The 17,930-nt window shown below is 37.7% G+C and overlaps 1 protein-coding gene across 1 annotated transcript in view; it reads left to right on the top strand.

The window, feature by feature from the left end:
- The window catches only part of LOC131939494 (GATA-binding factor 3), a 51,870-nt gene extending 40,056 nt beyond the window's left edge, over positions 1 to 11,814 (top strand). Inside the window, exon 6 of the mRNA XM_059297821.1 lies at positions 9,533 to 11,814. Within this exon, the coding sequence (XP_059153804.1) occupies positions 9,533 to 9,994 (462 nt within the window). The 3' untranslated portion in view covers positions 9,995 to 11,814. The remainder of the gene's footprint in view (positions 1 to 9,532) is intronic.
- The last annotated feature ends 6,116 nt before the right edge of the window (positions 11,815 to 17,930 follow it).

The raw sequence follows: 17,930 nt of genomic DNA, 5'->3' as shown, positions 1-17,930 counted from the left end.
CAGCCTAGCGTGGGGTTAGCCAGGCGCCTCCACTGTTATCCCCGAGCTGACTTCCCTACACGCTCTAATACTGGATGTCCCGTCCCCACCCCCACACCCCACTCCCCTTCTTTCAGATCATTGTGTGTAAACGTTGGATGTGAATTTAGGAAAATTGTGAAACTAAACTTTTGTTGCTCTTAATTTATACCTCCCCTACCGAGCTTCCCCCACACTTTAGAAAAAGGGAGAAATTAAAGTTATACCCATACTTAGAAAAGGATAAAACTAAACTTTTGTTGTTCTTAATTTACACAAAAACTTAGAAAGAATGAAACCATACCTTTGTTGTTCTTAAATTATACCCTCATGTCCCAGCTCCCTATATATATATATATATATATATATATATATATATATATATATATATATATATTTTACAAAGCCAGACAGACCAATTCAAATCGAATCAATCAGAGTTCTTCTGAATTCCCACCCCCACACCCCACCTTTCTCTCTCGAAACATAGCCACACACAAACTCACAACACAAAACCTCACACAAAATCTGTTATAAATACCTCTTATACGTTTGCACATGGGCGTAGATTAAAATTTTTAAAAGCCTGTCCTGTTCATTACACTGAACACAATGCGATGTCGTCAGACGAATCGATTGTCACACCTGCCGATAAAAGGGGAACATTCTGCTAGACAGGTAGATAGGGTAGTGGACAATGCAGTGGTCAGTTGTCAACACGTCTTGTCTATCACGACTGGGGTCAGCTGGTCAGGATGGTCAGTGGCCGGGGGCCCTGTCATCACCCTCCGTGTCTAGAGTGACTGACACAGATTCAACTGTCGTGTTCAACATCATCTTCTGCTCCACGTTTCAATCAGTAGGGGAAAAACAACACATTGTTTCCTCACAATACCACGGTTCTACACATGGTTATGACGTCATACGTAGCTACCCATACATTGACACGTCACTAGGGTACAAAGTGTTATGACGTCATGCATAGATACCCATCCAATTGTCGCTAAGCCATACGCTGCTGTGACGTTCTACACAGCTACGCATACTTTGTCGCGTCATACACGCACCAGGTACAGAGGTAGACATAGACAACCATACAATGACACGTCAACGACTGTGGAAATATTCTCGTACTGTCCTTTCTTTATCTTCCCTATCTAGATAGTCCAACTGTTATTTCATCTCCGTCCCTCTTCCCTTTATTCCACCCACCCTTTTCATTTACCCTCCCCACCCCCTAACGACGTACCCGTTTGACTTTGATTATCTCCTCTCCCTACCCCCGGGGATATATTTCAATGGACCCGACCGGACACTTGGACGGCCACTAAGGTGCAAATATCTACTCCATCTTTTCACGCCTCTCGTCCAAATTTCGGTTTCTTCCCTGGGGTTATCTCCCCTGCTCCAGTGGCGAGTTGTTGCCCCTTGCAATTTCCGTCACATAAATGAGTGTCCCGTCCCCCCGTCCCCTGTCCCAACCACCCCGAGCTGTTACTGTACATAATTAGCCGCCATCTTTAGATACACGTTTGATTGGTAATTAACGCCAAACTTTTATAAACGTGAAAGCATAATAAGACATCACATCAACAGCGTTCGATAAAATACATTTCAGTAAAATGAATTGCTAAAATACATTGAATCTCTACAAAAAAAAAACCACCAAAAAAATACGACATATGACACCAACATATTATTACAACATATCACAGCATGTGGCTATACCTGTTATTAACGTCAACAATAAAATGTAACACAATAGCAACAAAAAATAAATAATAAAAAAAAAAATAATAAAAAAAAACATCACCAACATTAAAATTATCACACAGCCACATATCTATATATATGTTTCTAAGTATAGAACTCTCATCTCTAATTTATTCTCTTACCGGCCACGCCCATGGATGTCGTGTTGGTGCGCGGTCCTCCCCTAGACCCCCAATGTAATATCCAATCGAACCAATCTAATATTAATTTAATCTCCGACGTACAAAAGGCTAACTTTATTACTACCAATAACAATTTGGTCACATCATAGGCAAGACCTACACTACACTATTAGCATCGGGTTAGTCAGGTGGGGGGGCCTCTAATATTTGTAAGTAAAAAAAAGTAGAATTCCCTTTCGAGCCTGTCGGTTTATTCCATGGTGCAGGTGAAGTAGAGTTCACCTGTTTCGGTTACCTTGGCGTACAAATGGATAATGTGGTCAGCTCAGCACTATGTCCAGTCGCCTTTACTTTCAAGACGTGAGCCAGGTACCCACCAGCTGGGTGGACTCAGGGACGTTTTACAAATAAGAACACGGGATTCAAACTCGGATTTCGGGTGAGCACTTGTATGCTCTACCACCCAACCACACCACCCCCTTTCAAAATTAGGGAATCAAGTTAAATTTAGAAATTAGGTGGACGGACACAGCTACAAAAGGAATGAACTTGCCACAAACGGGTAGTTAGGTAGACTGGCAGGAAGGTGGGCATGTAGGTAAGTAAGTAGGTAGGTAGGTATACAGGTATATAGGTACCCAAGTTAGCGAAACGCCTTCTTCTCTACCTGCTCCTGCGGCAAACACAAGTGTGTTTAATTCTCGCGAGTTCCGACCACGAGCGTACCCACCTAACGCTACCTTCAAAAGAAATTTGACGTAACGTTGACTTAACCATTTCCCCAGTGGGTATCAAAGAACATCCCCGCGCGACAATAGGACTGACCTCAATTTATAGAGTCGTTTCCAGTTAATAAGCGCCCCGCCCCCACAGCGACCCGCCCCTGATGTTCAACAAAAAAGAAGAGGACCATCGAAATGTTGACCCGTGGGGGTGACGACTGGTCATTTGCCTGTCAGCTCTGGCCTGTTGTTCCCTCTTCAAACACCCACCGCCGTTTCCACCGGCGACACGGCCCCCGGCACGGTGAGAAAAACGGAGGAGCTTTTTTTTTTGTCGGGGGTCCTTTAACTAAGCGAGAGGGAGGAGATGTAACCTGATAACACCTTGTTTCATGTGGGCGAGGGGAGTGACGAGCCCCCGTCCAGTGACGCCCCACCACAATGGCGGCACGAAGCCTTCACCGGGGGCACCTGGATTTGTAAAGGCAATAAAACCTGGAGCGGTGTAGCAGTAAAAAAAATGTCGGTATAAAAACAGCATCGTTTTATTTTGAGTTGATAAACCGAACCCCAGTTTGTCGAGACCGTAAAGGCTAGATGTATTCTCTTGTTCGGGAGGGAAATTTTTTATTTCTCTTTGGTCTGAGTAAAAATAAATTTTTTGATGACGTTTTGGTCGGTCGTCTGTATAATCTTTGTCTTTCTATCCATCAGATCTGTTTGTCTGTCCATCTGCCAGTGTCTGTCTATCTACCCTTTCTACTCGCCCGACAAGGTATCTGTCTGTTGGTGTAAACACACACACACACACATATATATATATATATATATATATATATATACATTTTCCACGTTTGCATCATATCATATTCACAATTTCCCTGGACTGTGGAGCGACAATGCCACGTTGAAATATAGTCAAAGTGAAACTGATAAATGCCTATCACCCCTCCATCTACCCCCCCCCCCTAGACCAGACGGGCCCGCAAGCTTGACCGATACGGGGCGATTTGTGCGCGTGAAAAACCGGCTGTCTGTGAGCGCCATCACGCACCTGCACTGCACGTACTTTTATCTAATATATAAAGCTCAGTTCTGTAACGTGTGGCAAAAAAAAAGTTTGTCGTTGACAGTTCTATGGATTTAAGTGTTAGATTTTTTATCGTGCTCATAGTCTAAATTTACGAGTCAAAAAATTACCATTGAAAGTCTTTAAAAACAATTTTCATTCTATTTACTTAGAAGAATAATTTTCAATTATGAACGCGACATAAAATTTTTAAAAAGTGTATCGACGTTTATAAAATTTCTAAAATTGTGTCGGAAATGTATTGACTGCACAGTTACTTCCCTTTAATAAAAAAAATTCTTAAAAAGAAAGAATTTACATTTTATTACTTTGTTTTTGGTGTTAAGAAAAAAAAATAATTACATAATTAGCGGGGATTGATTAAGTGCAATGTCGTTAGGTATTTTTAACACTGCCTTTTATTTATTCTATACACCGAACATACTGTTCAATAATTATTTTTTTTTTAAATCAATAACATTTAATAAGCCAGGTCCTACAAATCCTATATGTTTATTTCTTTCCATTTACGGATAAGCTTGGAGTATTATCATTTTTGTTCACTAACTTGAAACAGGCGCGTCCGCCGGCGCCCTTGCACGGTTCGATTTGGCACCCTGGGCTATCATGTGAGCGATATGCTGCATAATTTTGTTTTTAACAGTGCGATAGACTATGGGTAAGAAAGGTTACTATAGTCTTTAAGTGAATCAAATCCGGGCGTCCTCCGGCACCCCGACAGGGTGCTATTTGGCGCCCCGGGCCTTCCGGTGTACGCTATGGTATCTACGTTCGCGTGAGTTCAAAAGACTATGAATAAGTTATGTACTATAGTCGTTTACTAAGTTCAATCAGGCGGTGACGTCATGGTGCGTCCTCTGGCGCCCAGACAGGGTGCTATTTGGGGTCCCGGGCCTCCCGTGTTCGGTTTCGCGCCTACGTTCATTAAAGTGAGTGCAAAAGACTATGAATAAGTTGGGGTACTATAGTCGTTTATTAAGCTGAAACAGGCGATTCCGCCCCGGGCTAGACTCTGAGCACTGTGCGTTTATGTTCGCGTTAGTGTTTTCTTTGTGTTTAGGTTGGGTTTGCGTTAGTGGTTGCGTTTTGATTTGGTTCGTTTTTGTTCTTTCTTTTTTCGTTTTCGTTTGTGTTTTATTTTCTTTGCGTTTGTGTTTGTATTTGTGTTTGTGGTTGGTTTTGCGTTTGTATTTGGTTTGTTTTCGTTTGTTTTTTCGTTTGTGTTTTTTTTCTTTGGGTTTGTGGTTGGTTTTGGATTTGGATTTGGTTTGTTTTCGTTTGCTTTTTCGTTTTTTTTTCTTTGTGTTCGTATTGGTGTTTGTGGTTGTGGTTGGGTTAGTTGTTAGGTTTTTGTTTTCGTTTGTATTTGTAATTGTGTTAGCGTTATGTTTGCGTTTTGTTGTTTTGGTTTTGGTTTGGGTGTGCAATGCCGGGTTTATGATGATTACTAAACACACAGGTAATGGTCTTTAACAGAAAGGTTTTTCACAGAAGCCAGAGCCGCAGGGCCTGGCCGGGACGGCTAGTATATTTATATCGAACACGGATCAGAGATAGGAATATGAACACATGAGCAAGTATAGCGGGCGGCCCCATGTCACATTCCCCCCCCCCCCCCCATCCCCCGACACACAGACCCCACCCATCCCCCCCCCTCCCCCCCCCCCCCCCCCAGCATCCACCTGTTCCTATAGCTCACGTTTTATCATTGCTGCTCAGACGTGCGTGGAAGCCAGCAGCCCGTGTCGTGAGTACCAATTCGCTGCTGCCGCGACTGTGTGGCGGCCCCCGACTGCCCCGGGCCGGGGGAAATATGCCGTCAAGTGTGTGTGTGTGGCGTGATGATGGTAGTGGTGGGGTGGGGGGGGTGAGAACTGTTCCGTCAGTTGACTTGAGTTGACTTAATATTGTCCCTGTTGTACTTCATATTTTGTGTGTGCTGCTGTTGTTGAAAACAAACATAGTGAGCTTGTTTGCCTAACGTTAGTGTGTTACAGAGGTTAGGTACTTGATATTTTTTGTGTTTTGCTGTTACTAAAACCCACACAGAAAGCTTGACTAGCTAATGCCAACGTCAGTGTGTGATAGAGGTTGTTAGGTTTAGGGTTCGTTCACACAGCGACACAACAAATTACTGTATCATCTTGATTTACATCAGGCTAAGATTAAGAGCCAGTTACATTATACAGCGGCGTATCAAAATCTTATATAAATTGTGTATTGTTAGCACAAGCTAACCTACATCATACGATATTAGTAATTATAATTAGATCTATATTCAACAAAATATTGGTTCAATGTAAGAAAATATTGATTTGATACAAGCAAGGGGAGAGTACATGTGTTACATGAATGCGTAATGGCCGCAAGACAAGGTTACAAGTCTGGCGTACAATAATTAACATATTGCACTTAAGTAGCATCTGTCAACACATATGGGCGTTAGTTTTCTAACATCACCTGCGTGTAAAATGTAAAAACATAATGACACTACATATAAAAGGTAAAAACACAATGTTACTACATGTAAAATGTAAAAACACTACATATAAAATGCAAAAACACAATGACACTACATATAAATTGTAAAAACACTACATATAAAATGTGAAAACACAATTACACTACCTATAAAATTTAAAAACACTACATGTAAAATGTGAAAACACAATGTTACTACATGTAAAATGTAAAAACACAATGGGTAAAATGTGAAAATACAATGTGACTATATGTACAATGTAAAACACAATGTCACTACATGTAAAATGTGAAAACACAATGTCACTACATGTACAATGTAAAACACAATGTCACTACATGTAAAATGTGAAAACACAATGTCACTACATGTAAAATGTGAAAACACAATGACACTACATGTACAATGTACTAACACAATGTCACTACATGTAAAATGTGAAAACACAATGCCCCACATGTACAATGTAAAACACAATGTCACACATGTACAATGTAAAACACAATGTCACACATGTACAATGTAAAACACAATGTCACACATGTACAATGTAAAACACAATGTCACACATGTACAATGTAAAACACAATGTCCCACATGTACAATGTACCAACACAATGTCCCACATGTACAATGTACTAACACAATGACACACATGTACAATGCACTAACACAATGTCCCACATGTACAATGTAAAACACAATGACACTGCATGTACAATGTACTAACACAATGTCCCACATGTACAATGTAAAACACAATGACACTGCATGTACAATGTAAAACACAATGTCCCACATGTACAATGTAAAACACAATGGCGCTAGAAGAAGGTCGCGGAAGTGCGAGGAGACAGTCCGCCATTTATCTCTGTGTGGGGTGACGCGCGCCCCTTGCAGGGTGGCAACAAATTGGGCCGGGGCTGGGGGATAATTGGGCCACAAGCGAGCAGCTAATGAGATGCCGGGCACCTGGACCTTCACCTTGCTTGTGTTGGGGCACTATTGGGGGTCGTGGGTGGACTCTGGTGTCCTGTGATGGTGGGGCTGTATGTTGGGGTGGGGCTGTATGTTCTGTTGGGGTGGGGCTATGTTATGTTGGGGTGGGGCTGTATGTTCTGTTGAACTGGGACTGTTTGCTCTATTTAGCTCTATATGACGTCATTATCGTGAGTCCTTATGGGGTTGGGTTTTCTGCTCCCATTGAGAGGAGGTTGGGGTTCTACATTGCAAGGCTCGTGTTGTCTATGTCCATCTGTGTTGTGGATTTCATAGCCCTGTTGTTTTTAGATGCGGGCTGTTCATTCAGTTACGGTGTGCTGGGCTGCTCCGTGTTGTTGCAGCCGGTTGGCTGTTCTGTTATTCGTGCGATGTTGTAGTCAGCGAGTTTATGTTTATATCTGTTTGTGTGTTAACGTTTATGGGAGGCTCTACGGGCTGACAAAAGCGAAGCAGTGAACTAAACGAAATCAGCTTTTCTTCTATTTCCCATTAATGGATGCCTAGTTCTTGTCACATTCTCACCAAAACCTACTCACCAAAACCTACTCACCAAAACCTACTCACCAAAACCAACTCACCAAAACCTACTCACCAAAACCTACTCACCAAAACCTACTCACCAAAACCTACTCACCAAAACCAACTCACCAAAACCTACTCACCAAAACCTACTCACCAAAACCTACTCACCAAAACCTACTCACCAAAACCTACTCACCAAAACCTACTCACCAAAACCTACTCACCACGGCTAATCAGAATTCAACCCTCACTCCACTGTATGCATCAATGAGTATAGCAACTCACGAGAGTCATAAGTAAACCAAAATAAGTCACCACCCACCGCCCCGCCCCTGTGTTTCTCCTCGCCTCCCCCTACCCCCAGCTTTCCACCCCCGTCCCCAAGAATTAATATTTCTCCTCCTTGTTTATATTAGAATGAATTCATTTGTATTCAGCTGCGAGCCGAGCCATAGACTCGGCCATACGATATGGGATCAAGCGCCCGTAGATTATCGCACGTATTACCCCCGCCCCTCCCCATTTACGATACTAACCCCGTTAATTGCCCCCCATTTAGCGGGAAACGTATGAAACTGTATCTGGCTTCAATGACATCACGAACACAGACTGGAGTTGTCTCCCGTCGCTGGGTCAGCCATTCATACTGTCATTAGATCATATCGACCGAGGAGGTTCTAATCTACGTGGACATATTTTGTCAGGAATTTTATTCACACTTCCCCCCCCCTCCCCACACACACACATAGTATCTGGGTGACGGTGTGTAGCAATTTCCTGGCACACTTGTGACCCCCCCCCCCCAACCCTCTCCCCCAAACACAATTACACTTCCATAGCAGTGTGTAACAATGGCTTGACACATTTGGATACACACACACACACACTCTCCCCCGCTACACACACGATCACACATTTATTGCTGTATGTGACCAATTGGACACACACACACACAAACACACATACACACCCTACCGCATACGCTTAAAATCAGCAGCACACTTACAAGAATATTTAACAATTTCTTGACCTGTACTCACACACATATACATGCATACTCATACACATACATATAGCCTACTTTATGTGGTGTTTTGGCCATACCAGTTTGACATTGTTATTGTTTTTTCTTGGGCGACATTTTAAAATCCCTGTTCATTAGCTTGACTACCCTACTTAAAGAACCTGCGAACATTGGGCTATTTTAATATCGCTGACAATTCACTCGGGAATCTCGAATTTCTGTACAAATTTAAGGTTAAAATACGTGCTAGAGTGGGACGGAGTGGTCTAGCGGCAGAGAGCTGGATTGCTAACCCGTAAATCTCGAGTTCGAATCCGGGTTCAAGTCAGTAGACCGTCCCTGAGTCCACCCAACTCTGATGGGTACCTAACTCATGTTAGGGAAAGTAAAGGCGGCTGGGCATAGTACTGACCACACTATCTCTTCATATACCGAGGTCACAGAAATAAGTGAACACTACTTCACTTGCCCTACAGACCGTCAGGTTTGAAAAGATAACTTTACTTTACGTCAAAGACCACTACACTTAATATATTCAGCCAATATATTCGCCAACAATTTTTTGTCATATTATAATAATATATACGTTTTCTACTTTTCAAAACTCTATTTTTTAATATGAATTGTTTAATTTTCATCCAATTTTATAATTTTACGAATAAAAACTGGAAATTGTTTCTCAAATTCACGGAAAATTAATCAGTTCATGCTATCTCTGGTCTTAATAATAATTAAAAATACAAAATTTTAACGAGCTTTTGTTTGTGTGTGTTGCAGGTTAACCGGCCGCTGACCATGAAAAAAGATGGCATCCAAACCCGTAACCGGAAGATGTCCACCAAGAGCAAGAAGGGCAAGAAGGGCATGGTGGCCATGTCCGACTTCCTGCGGGACACCAAGCCCTTCAGCGGGTTCGGCGCCCCCTCCTTCAGCCCCTCCATGCACTCTATGAACCCCTACATGACCTCGATGGGCGCCCAGGGCTTGGGCGGCGGCTACCACCACTCTCAGATGTCGGCAGGTCTCGGCGGTGGATTGGGCGGTGGATTAGGTGGTGGATTCTCGAACAACTTCCCAGGGTCTCTCCAGTCTCCGTCGTTCCCCTCCTCTCTCCAGTCGCCATCTTTCCCCTCCTCCCTGCAGTCGCCATCTTTCGGCTCCTCCTACGGCACCATCCCCAGCATCCCCTCCAGCGGCCTGAACCTCTCGACCAGCAATATGGTGGGGGCCATGGCTTGACATTACACGTACCGCGAGCCATCCGCCTGATGAACGGTTCCGGTATCAAGTTCCAGACCTCGATGCTGTGCTGAGCACAGTTCTATTTGTACATTAGAAGACACCCCTACGACACACGATCATTCTGGGCTAGTTTTCTGAACAACTAGCCAGTCGACCCGTACATGAACGGGTAAACGGTTTTCTGAACAACTAGCCAGTCGACTCGTACATGAATGGGTAAAAGTTTTTCTGAACGACTAGCAAGTCGACCCGTACATAAACGGGCAAACGGTTTTCTGAATGAATAGCCAGTCGACCCGTACATAAACGGGCAAACGGTTTTCTGAACAACTAGCCAGTCGACTCGTACATGAATGGGTAAAAGTTTTTCTGAACGACTAGCAAGTCGACCCGTACATAAACGGGCAAACGGTTTTCTGAATGAATAGCCAGTCACCCATACTACATGAACAAGTAAAAGATTTTCTGAACGACTAGCAAGTCGACCCGTACATAAAATGGGCAAACGGTTTTCTGAAGGAATAGCCAGTCGAACCGTAATTAAAAGGGTTTACGCCCAACATTCAACTGATCAAGTTTTATCATACCCTAACTTTGGATTTTAAAGTAACAATTTCTTTAAAATTCGACAAAAATGTGCTCGTTTTCAGCGGGTCTAACGTTCGCGTGTGAAGCCACTCTCAACTCAAGTGCACCTATTACAACACGATTGCTACGTCATTGACGTCAAAACTTCTCTACAGCCAATGGGAAGTGCTGTTACGAAAACACTCATAACACTTTGATGGACTTAGCTCTTAAGCAATGTTTGATTGGTGATTATTGTAAGAAGGAAAACGTTAATTTACAATGTTTTTTTAACTTCCTATGTATATTAAGACAACATTGGAACTGTCAAAAATTATTTTTAAAGGTGGTGACTTTGATAGCGATATGCGCACGAGTGGTGACAAATTAATGCAGTGATGTGAATATTTTGAGGAGGATGTACATATGCACAAGTTCGACGTGTACGCTATTTTGGTATACACATCTTTCACTCATAAATTTATCATAATACCTGATTGATTCTCGATACAGAAATTACGAGTCTCGAATTAAAGTGTCTAGAGTCTCGAATCAATGAGTTTCAATACTCGAACTATGGAGTTTTCTGACCCAACCACTCGTCAGAGACTTACACATTAAGAAAGATACAACATGGTTTTATTTTCGCATTTTTTTTAAAAATTAATTGTTTGCCATCTCGTCACAAAGCGCCATGTGTCGGTCTGTTCGTTCAAAGCTTAAGTCTGTTCGCTGATGGTTCTTGGTGACGTGAATGTGAGTTCTTTGCGCATGCCCGTCCCTTGTACCTCACACTAGCTGTGTGCGCGCGCGTGTGGATCACGTGTGTGCGTCATCTGTGAGTCTGTGTTCGTGTGTGTGTGCGAGAGTCAGTGTGACTCGTGAATTCAACACAAGGTAGTTCTGACTCTTGAACGAGTCGATTACAAATTACGGGCAACCATTTTTTTTTCGGTGTTAATAATGACGTCATTTTTATTGTTACGTCATGATTTTTTTTTAAAGTCATGTTCATTTTGTGATGGTAATTTGAAAGATACGAACGCTAAACTCCGTCATATTGTTCATTATTTTTACACACAGTATATTTTTATATCATTGTACCAACAAATGACAATTGGGCAACACTATTCGACGACTCATCGACCGTTAGTAGACATCATCGACCACAAATAAAACGCTTGGCCATATCATTCGACCATCCATTGACCGAAGGCCATACATGCTGGCCACGAATAGACCATGATAAGAAAGAAAAAAGAATGGCTTTGACAAGTTAGCCTCTTAGCATAAGATAAATCAACCTATTGATTCCAGAACAAAATAAACACTCATTTTCTGAAAGCAAATGACTCAAATTTTATGAGAAAGAAATTATATCAATTTATCAATTATTTAGACCAGGGGTCTCCAAACTACGGCCCGCGGGCCGAATGCGGCCGGCAAGGTCCTCTCATCCGGCCCGCAGAGATCTTTTTGTCCACGGAAATAAACGTTTGATTGTGATGGCTGAGGAACTTTGCCCAGAAAAATTAAAGACATGCCTGGAAGAAACTGGCCCCCGAACTGAAATTCGATAGTTAATGCGGCCCTCGGACTGAAAAGTTTGGAGACCCCTGATTTAGACAAATAACAACGCAGTATAAAAATACGTTTAGAATTATTTGTACCACATTTGGGCATGCTACAATGGCGGCATTAAGCCTAGAACGCTATGATATTTTATAGAACTTCTTTGTTTAATATTGTACAGTCTAGAATTTATTCTATTTTTTTTTCCAAAATTTTTTTCTCTCATATAATAAACTTAATGAACCCCAATTCGAATTGTTTATTTGTTTTATTCACAGTTTATAAAATACCTGTTGTCAACTTTCGTCATCAAAAACGACATTGTTCTAAATACACACGTTTATAATTGTATGTTAAGTTTGTGTTGTGTGTTATGTGTATGCTTTTTAAGATGCGGGTGTCAACACTGTTAGGTTGACCCACTTTAACTGATTGCTTCTTCCTAATTAATATTTAACGACCAATGCTGGCAAAAAAAAATAGTTTAGGGCAACTAAATTTCGGTCTACTGTACGCTTTCTGATGATCAAAATATGGGCACAAAATATGTTAAACACCATCACTAAAATCAGTTTATAAATTTATAAATTTAAAAAAAGTGTGTCCCGCATTTCAAATTAATTTACAAACACAAAATTTGCATCGTGTTAGGTTTTTTTTTACATTTTATAATAAGGCGTGTAAATAAATTATCAACGTTTCATCAATGTGAATATTTTTATTAAATCGGTAAAAAAAATAGAAAAAAATACTTCCGCTATTATTATTGTAAATTGAAAACAATAATAATAATAGACTACACGTTGTAGGCTAACTTTAAGCTAAAATATATCCTGCCTTAAATTGTGATTAGTTTTAAACAGGCGTGAAAGTTTTTATTATTTATTCGAATCTGTAACTAGTTGTCCCAAACCTAGTTAAAATATTAATATACAATAAATTACAATATTAATATATTATTAAATGCCTTGGCCAAACGGCAATTAATTTGATGCTATTATAAGTAGCATTTTTATAATTGTAATTTTAGGCCAACTTGGTACTTTAAAATCTTGAAACGAGGCCTAGAAACAAATAGCCGTATTTTTATTTATTTTTTTATTTATTTTTTTTTGTTATTAATGTGAATCATGTTCAAAACAAATAATTTAGTTCGAAAATGTATATCTCTCCCTGACTGACGAGATTTCGAATTTTAAGAGAGAGATAGAGACTTACAATCCTTATTGAGTCGGGGTGATATGTAACACAACAATCTACATCACTACAAAACCAACAACGCCATATTCTACAACACACCGTGGAACAAAGAAATCTATTCCAGAAATACGTGTGTTCCCACAAGGGCAAAAATGTTTAACAAAACCACACCAAGTCCCGGGAAACTCAAGTAAACCATCTTTTAATTAAACAAAAGGAAAATTAAATTAAATCTGAAAAACCAGAAATCAACACTGATGATTCGGGTGAACAACATAATTTTAAACACTCACTCGAGAATACTTCATAGAAAAAATAATAATTTTAAACACTCACTCTATAATATTTCATTAAATAATAATTTTAAACACTCTCTAGAATATTTCATTAAATAATAATTTTAAACACTCTCTAGAATATTTCATAGAAAAATAATAATTTTAAACACTCACTCTAGAATATTTCATAGAAAAATAATAATTTTAAACACTCACTCTAGAATATTTCATTAAAAAAAATAATTTTAAACACTCACTCTAGAATATTTCATAAAAAAAAATAATTTTAAACACTCACTCTAGAATATTTCATAAAAAAAAAAATAATTTTAAACACTCACTATAGTATATTTCATAAAAAAAATAATTTTAAACACTCACTCTAGAATATTTCATTAAAAAAAATAATTTTAAACACTCACTCTAGAATATTTCATAAAAAAAAATAATTTTAAACACTCACTATAGTATATTTCATAAAAAAAAATAATTTTAAACACTCACTCTAGAATATTTCATAAAAAAAAAATAATTGTTATGAAATTGAGAAAGACAGGTAGAGTAGAGAAAAAAATTCATTTTAAAAACATTTTTTTTAATACTTGGAGGAACAAGATAATTTTCCATCCCGTTTAAAAAAATTTGATGACAAATATTCCAAAGAGTATCAGGAGTATGAAAATGTACCGGGAAAACAGTGAAAGTGTTTACGTTTGGATAAGATTCCATCTGTTTTAACTTAAAAATAAACGAAATTCAATTTAGCTTCATTTTCTTATTGCTTTCTCTAAACTGTTCAATATTTAAATTTTAACATTTTAACCATTTTTAACTTTGAAAGAATTGATTAAGGCATATCGTCTTCATCACAAATAGCTTGATCAATTTTACTTTCGTTGATTTAAATGAAAATAATTCACCGGATTTACCTAAAGAATTTTTTTTTTTAATTTTACTACCTAAAAATTGAGTGCAATTTAAATATTCAAGCATTAGCAAAATATTGAATCGTTACAAACGTTAATGTTTTTTTTTTTTACAGAATATTTCCCTATGTCGTTGCTACTAGTGTAAGAAACATCAAAAGACGCACATAGTGAAGAGAGGCGAAGCTAAAAATAGACCACAACAGTCGTCACCGTCCGCTGGCAACATCATCATACTGGCATTGTCTACACACCGCATTGACTTTCGAGTGTTGTTTTTTAAGCATGCAAGGGACGATAACTCATAAAATATTAATATTAAAGGGACACAATCAAAAACCGATTCACATGAACAAAAGAAGATAACAAAACCATTTTACAAGCATTGTAATTGTTTTGTGTTGTAGTCGATCCATAATTGAAGCCCGTTTTGAATATACACTACGGCTTTTTTGTGTAGGTATATGAGTCTAGTCAAAAGGACCTCTACCATCAGAATCTAGTTCGGTCAGCGAGAAGGCTACTACATACACAGTTCTTTTTTTTAACTTATTAACCTCCGATACAGTTTCACTCCCTTCCTACCCCCATCTACATACTTTACGCTAGCATAACTGTTTATTGTTATAAAGCCTTGACGCAAGCATGCAATATATCAATCTATATTTAACTTTTTCAAACAACTTAAATTTTTGTTAAAGATATGAAAACTAATTCCTAAATAAAACTCTAGTTTCGGAAACTTTAATATCAACTGTAAATGTAATGTAGTGTGCTAAGACAGCACACTATAATAATAATAATGATAATATAAATAATAATAATAATAACAATAATAATAATAATAATAATAATAATAATAATAATAATAATAATAATAATAATAATAATAATAATAATAATAATAATAACAATAATAATAATAATAATAATAATAATAATAATAATAATAATAATAATAATAATAATAATAATAATAATAATAATAATAATAATAATAATAATAATATAAATAATAATAATAATAATAATAATAATAATAATAATAATAATAATAATAATAATAATAATAATAATAATAATAATAATAATAATAATAATAACGAGCCGGCCCGCGGCATAACATACGCCGCTATTTAGTTGTTTCTAATTTTCAATAATTCATAATTTGTGAATTCGGCAGTACCAACGCTGACACTGAAAATATTTCTTTAAAACACTATAAGTAGCTCGTTAAGGACCAAACCCCCCCCCCCCTTTCCTTCCCCCCTCCCCCCCCCCCTACCTTTAAAATCGTTGGCTCTGCTTGTAAACATTTAGAGTGAACACAGCTCACTAAAACCATGTAGGGGTGGGGAGGTAGGGAGAGCGTTTGCAGCTTGTTTTCTAACGGCTCGAAGAAGAGAATTATATATATAGATAATAATAATAATAATAATAATAATAATAATAATAATAATAATAATAATAATAATAATAATAATAATAATAATAATAATAATAATAATAATAATAATAATAATAATAATAATAATAATAATAATAATAATAATAATAATAATAATAATAATAATAATAATAATAATAATAATAATAATAATAATAATAATAATAATAATAATAATAATAATAATAATAAACTTTATTAGACCTTTCATATTATTTTCATTTTAAAACAGACAGTCTGAATCCCCCTGACATTTCCACACATAAAAAACCTTGACACTATTTAAAAATCAATACATTAAAATATGTTGGGCAGACGGCAGAAATTAGGAATATAACAATAATGTAGGCTAATGATGCCGCTATAATTAGCATCCGTCAATCAAACGGTCTAGAACAGACAGGAATAGTGTCAAGTGATATTTTTTTATATTCCGCAGCTGAATATTTACCCGAGTTGAAATGTCTTTGATATTCTATAGCGTTTTATTGTTAACAAAAGCTGTGGCGTGACGTTTAGAGTACTGTGTGACCTGGATGTCGAGGTGTAATCATGCTGGCTGTTTGAACTGTTTTATTTCTTTATTTTTTATTTGGTTAGTTGCGTTTTGTTTGTTGGGAGTTTGAGTTGTGTGTTAAAAAGTATAAAGGTTAGTGTCAGTTTCAAGTTATGATTTCGATAGGGTTAGGGCCATGGTATTTAACTCATTTTTCTCGTAAGGGGAGGGGGGGGGGGACTTGTTACAATATATATTTTCAAAATAAATAGTAGATTTTCTTCAATTTCATCCGGGATGTGGGGTCAGGGCAATGGATTTGCTCCCATGGGAGTGGTGCGGGGGGAGGGGGGGGGGAATTCCCTACTCAGTAGTTGCCTGAAAGAAACTCTGATTATATCAGGGTTAGATAGGTTCAGAGATACAGCTTACCAAAATCTGGTTTAGGATTAGGGACAGGTTTAGAGTTAGGTAATTATCCAGCTGAAGTAGAATTAAGGTTGACTTAATTCGGCATTGAACTTTTGATGTCCTTTTTTACACCCAAGGACAGAAACTAATATGTATTTATAATAAGAAATTAGTAATTAGTTATTCGTTGGTACGGGGGGGGGGGGGTCATGGTTGCAGGTTGAACTGAGTGAGTCATCAGAAAAAAATTAGTATAACTTGATATTTTGAAAAACAATTTCAACCGCAGAGTAAAAATTAGTTGTTAAGTTACTAAAAACAAAAAAATTCTTATTTTAAAAATATTATTCAGCGATGCTTAGTAAACTGCAACATTATATTGAATTTTTTTTATAGGCACGTAATTTTTTTTTAGCTTTTCTTAATTTCAAAAGGAAGTATTTCGAAATTTTAATTCACATTTTTTACAACGCTGAAAGATAAAGTTGCAGCTACAAGCAAAAAAGTATAAACATCAATATTTCAATTGCGCAAAAAAAATTAGAATAAAAATAATGTTATAGCCCTTACAGTCTGATGATATATGTAGATTTCCTTTTTAAACTTTGCTTGCTATAGAATTCAAATTACATTAATTATAGCAATCAACGATTTTTCAAAAAAAAAAATGTCTAAAAAGCGCATAATCCCATAATAATAATTTTTCTAATTTGAAAAACGTGTTGTTATAAATCTTTTTATTCTTGTTTTATTTCCTAATCTTTGACATGTTGATTTTGCAAGGATAAAATAGTAAGTGTTTAATTAAACTGTAATGTTTGTTTAAAGATGTAATACTAGATCTGTATTTATTGTTTCCAATATGGAGTCCTGGAGTCGTCAACTCAAATAAATAAAAAAAGTTCACTTGATACCTTATCTACTCAGTGTAATTAAACTCACCTTATAAATATAATTCTAGACCAGCAGTTCTATTAGCTATCCCTTACCTCTAATGTTTATAATGCTCGTCTTAAAAAACAGCTCACCTGTATGA

The sequence above is a fragment of the Physella acuta genome, unplaced genomic scaffold (assembly GCF_028476545.2).
Source record: "Physella acuta isolate Inbredline_101_S28 unplaced genomic scaffold, ASM2847654v3 ptg000281l, whole genome shotgun sequence".
In the NCBI taxonomy this organism is placed as follows: domain Eukaryota; kingdom Metazoa; phylum Mollusca; class Gastropoda; family Physidae; genus Physella; species Physella acuta.
This window is presented reverse-complemented; position numbering and strand designations above follow the sequence as displayed.